Source organism: Salvia splendens, chromosome 18 (assembly GCF_004379255.2).
Source record: "Salvia splendens isolate huo1 chromosome 18, SspV2, whole genome shotgun sequence".
Classification (NCBI taxonomy): Eukaryota; Viridiplantae; Streptophyta; class Magnoliopsida; order Lamiales; family Lamiaceae; genus Salvia; species Salvia splendens.
In genome coordinates this window covers 12809209-12813836 of record NC_056049.1, presented here as the reverse complement: position 1 = coordinate 12813836, position 4628 = coordinate 12809209, and the positions used below count along the sequence as shown (strand labels likewise).

Here is a 4628-nt window from a genome sequence, read left to right as displayed (position 1 = left end):
ATTTTTTAGGATTTAATTATGTAATTTAGAATTTGTAGGATTTTAATTATGTAATTTTTAATTTTTAGGATTTTAATTATGTAATTTTTATTTTTTTGTTGTAATTTGTAATAGTATTTCAGGTATTTTTAATGCATTTTAATATTGTGAAAATGTTTTTATTTAAATTTGAATAATAGAATGGTGAGACCCTTGAGCATGCTCTTGCGGAAGAGCATGAATGTGAGTGTTAAGCTCTTACGAAAGACCAAGGAGTAAAAAATGAATAAAAGTGGATCTGAACTCTCATTCTTTCTATCGGAGTGTTATCCATGCCCAATGGAACTTTGAACTTATGTCATGGTTCATAGATGAAAATGTTAATAAGGTTACACCTAGAGGCAATAGAAGTCAATTTGGACATTTGGTGAATTTATCTTGGTTAGGTGTTAAAGAAAAATCGCTTTTTTAATTAAACCTAATTGGGCGTTAAAACAGAAGGACGTAAACCACTCCAACTTCATTAATTATTATTTAATTAACTGTAATTATGCTTAGAGAGAGATCACAGTGACTAAAATGATCTAGACCAAAATCTTAAATGTCATATTATTTACAGTGGTAAAATTAAATTGACAGCAATCCATGAAAATGATAAGCACCCTCAAAGTTCAATTCAACTGCAGAAAGACCACTACAAGAATTACGTATATTGAGTTCTAAAGGTTGTTTAAGCTTAAGCTAAAGCCAAAGCCAAAGCCAAAGCCAAAGATCAAAAATCACAGAGACAAAGTGTCCTCTTCAAGTCATTGGTTGTCACTGATCATCTCTGAGTCCCTCCAATCAGTGTGCCCACACTCTCACCTCTGATGGCCTTTGATATGTTACCCGGTGTATTCAGATTAAACACAACAACTGCATCACACGAAATAGCATGCTTGTCACCGACTCAAATGGATTTAACTCAAGCACACAAGCTGATGTAGTCATGGAAATATCTTTTCTACTACTATATCCGTGTCTATGGAATGGAGAATTACCTGGAATGTTGTTCTCTTGACATAAAGTGATCGCAGTCATATCCATTACAGACAGTTCCTTTGAAGTTACGTCCTGGTAAGTTAGAGTTTCAAGCAGACGCGCGTTAGGATTGAACCTAGGATCATCGTCGTATACTCCATCAACGTTTGTAGCTTTAAGCACCACCTCAGCATTAACTAAATACAGAGAGAACTCAACCATTAGTTTTTTGCCCTTCCTAAAGCATAAAATTGTCTCTTAACAATGCCAAAATTATCAAGATTAAGATCAGTGCACTAATGAAACACTGACAACAAATTCTGAATATTAAAAGCTAGGAGTTCCTCATTCAGTTAATGCACAAGCTGATTAACGAATATTAACTATTACACAACTCTTCAAATTTAAAATATCTCCCAATCCTCCAAATTTATCAACTAAACGCCCCCCTTAGTTTCCTTCCTCTTATTATGGGGTTGCAGAGATAAATAAGACTCCCGATATCTCTGATACAATTCTGAAAACAAGAAATGCACCAGATTATTAGCATAATATTTATTCTTCTAAAGCTGTATATCAACTCCTTCCTACAAAGTTTACTGCTAAATATTTGATTCTTTCTGCTACTTTTGATTGTATTCCTTATTATAATGACAAGCACGCCAAGGATTTCATAAAGAAATAATAATCTCATCATGTGCATGTTTTAAGCATCAAGGTCCAAGAACAAGACTCACTCTCTGCACTGCGAAGGGCTGCAGCAGTATCTGTTGTGAAGAAGGGATTCCCAGTTCCAGCTGCAAAAATTACAACTCTTCCTTTCTCTAAATGCCTGACAGCTCGCCTTCGTATATAGGGCTCAGCAACTTCTGACATGCGAAAAGCTGTCTGGACTCTTGTTGGAATGCCAATGCTCTCCATTGTAGCTTGCAAGAATATTGCATTCATGACCGTTGCTAACATCCTTAACAGGTAAACATAAATACCTTGAGTCTCCAGAACAATTTAGAAGATCATTTCAGGTCACAAAATGAGACTTTTAATTAAGATTTTGGCACAAGTTTTTAGTAAAAAAAAAATTTAAAAAGTTAAATAAAAAACATGACTATGCCAGACCTCCATTGATAAAATTAGAAGGCTGTACATAATTAGCTACGATAAACAGGTATGTAACACTTGGAATTTAGTTGTGAGGTTATGGTGAAAAGGTCCTCTGGAATTGGATCAGTATGTTTTGACCATGTTTTCTTGGTATGGTTACGATTTACTTTTAAACATTTTGGCATTAAAAGAGGATGAGGTTAAGCAACCTCAAATTTTGTGAAGCATAAAAAAACAGGCATAAAGGATATACCAATGCAAGAAATAAAAGTTACCCGATGTAATCGGCAGAAGAGCGATCAAGGCCACTGCTCCCTGTCCAAGACGCCCCACGAAAGATATTCCCACCACCAACAACAATTGCAACCTGAAAGTTATATGAATATTGATCAAGTATCTTCACAAACCTGTTTTTGATCTACAGATATACAACCAAGCATTTTTTAAAACTAAGCAAAATGGGGATTTGGTTGAAATAATATATAACTACCAAATGATTCTCCATAGTAAGGGTAAACTACCCACAATCATAACTATGATACGCACAATCTACATATAAAACAAGGTTTAAGATTCTCTGTCTTGAGTGAAGAAAGGAAATGTCAATTGTTGATAATGAAAGACAACATAGAAAATTAATGCCCACTGCTAGGTTAAATAAAACAAAATTATATTTTAAATAAACACAAATAATTTCCTATAAAAGGTTGTTTTGGACCTACCTCAATACCAAGCCGAGTAACAGATGCAACCTCCCTTGCAATCGACATTGTTATCTGAAAAGGCACAGGTTTTATAAGCATCAAGGAGTAGCAAGAATTCTGAAACATGTTAGGCGAAATAATCCAACCTTTGGGTCGATATTTTGAGTTCGGTCACCAGCAAGTGCCTCCCCGCTTACTTTCAGCAACACCCGACGCCATCTATATGTGGATTTCTGTGTGCTATTACCATTCAACGCTACACTATAAGGAGGCATAGGTATGGATGAAATCTGTGGTTGCCTACAGCAAGAAAAGGACACAAGAAGAACACTATTACAAGAATGTTAACAGATATTTCTATCTCCCTAAAGGCAACTCGAAAAATGGAATCCAGGACTTAGAATCTTATTACAACAAAATACAAGACACATTGTGACATCATATGCTTATTCAACATGCCAAATCTGAATGATTGATCAATTATCTACAAGAAGCAAAGCATTCAAGAGAACTGCACACTAATTAGGCAGTTGGAAAATAAAGCAAACTGTAAGTCTCTCTCTCTCCACCAAACAAAAATGGGTAATGTTGTTAGAGCATTGGTTTGGAACATGACAAATATTGGAGGTTTAATGACTATGTTTAGTTTACAACTCCAAAGGTATGATAAAAAACACTACAAGGCTAAGAACCACTTCAGATGGGCTCAAGACAATGTCAATAGTCATGTTAGGTGCTTAGCATGTCAAGTTAGCAACAGACGGTACTTTTGAAACAAGCCTTCATCAAAACTAGATTTTGTTAATCCATTTTTTCCTTTATGTGGGGCACTTAGCTAGCTTTGTATAGGTAACAAGTAATATATGCACAACTGAGACAATAGCTGTAAGTATCAAGAAATTATGAAATTTTGATCAACAAATTGGTGAAGTTTTTGGAAAACGCTGAAAGAGAAATGTGATACCCTACCCTTATCCCAAAAGCATTATTAACTGAACTACCATAGGTTAGTACATGTAAGATTCCATTTTATCCAAAACCACAAAGCAACAAACATGTCTTCATGCAAAATTATAGACAATTGTGCCGCGATATCAAGATTAAGCAGTAAATTGTGTTCCGTCACCAAATGCACAATTTCAAGAAACACCAAAAACACACATTAATCATACAAAACAAGCAGTAAACAGATAAGATAGCAGGGGATATGAGACCTCGAGGAGAGACCCTCTTCAGCAGCACAGCAACTAACAACCAAACGCTGATAATTGGAGGAGGTAGCCGCATGGTTTTGAGAAATAAAATTAGGTTTTAAGAAACAGAAAGAGGGCGAAGTGATGGCATTAAAAAAGCTAATGAAAGTGGTCGGAATCGTCATTCTCTACCGCAAAAAAAAAAAAACAGAGTATATAAGCGCAATATGTTAATGGTTGAACTGAACTACGATTCCATGAATTTTTTTTGTTGAATTACAGTTTGTGCTGTTGTACTCGACTCGAGGCTTATGGTGAGATTTTGTGTTGGATAATGTTGTTTATGGAAATGCTTCCCAAAAATATCTACACTATAAGAAACAGGAAAAAATAAGAAGCCCATTCCAAATTATAAAGGGTATGTTTGATAGCCCACAAAATCCAAGAAAATGGCTCATTTCCTTATCTTTTCCATTGTTTGATACACTTCCAATTTTTTTGAAGATGCCCGCAAAGGCCCAAGAGTGTATACCAGCTTATTGGTGGAAACTTATCGTTGCTTCAGCAGAGGTGGGTTTTCCAATGCATCAAGAAATAAAATTGCCTTCCAAAATTAGCCCTCCTTGTCCTA

The 4628-nt window shown here is 35.4% G+C and overlaps 1 protein-coding gene across 1 annotated transcript; it reads right to left on the bottom strand.

Annotated features, from left to right (window-relative positions):
* Window positions 1–564: 564 nt before the first annotated feature.
* LOC121777733 (uridylate kinase) lies at window positions 565–4356 on the bottom strand. The gene is made up of 7 exons (XM_042175078.1): window positions 4019–4356; window positions 2951–3104; window positions 2823–2876; window positions 2376–2467; window positions 1737–1963; window positions 1020–1196; window positions 565–894 (listed from the first exon to the last, which is right to left on the bottom strand). The coding sequence occupies exons 1-7, from the start codon at window positions 4180–4182 to the stop codon at window positions 803–805; spliced, it is 960 nt and encodes a 319-aa protein (XP_042031012.1). The 5' UTR covers window positions 4183–4356; the 3' UTR covers window positions 565–802.
* Between the last annotated feature and the right edge of the window lie 272 nt (window positions 4357–4628).

Excerpts from the sequence above, each read along its gene's own strand:
- LOC121777733 (XM_042175078.1), bottom strand. The coding sequence starts at position 4,182 with ATGACGATTCCGACCACTTTCATTAGCTTTTTTAATGCCATCACTTCG. Across the intron at positions 2,877-2,950 it reads CTCAAAATATCGACCCAAAG|ATAACAATGTCGATTGCAAG; the intron begins GTTGGATTATTT and ends GTGCCTTTTCAG. Across the intron at positions 1,197-1,736 it reads AGCCCTTCGCAGTGCAGAGA|TTAATGCTGAGGTGGTGCTT; the intron begins GTGAGTCTTGTT and ends CTCTGTATTTAG.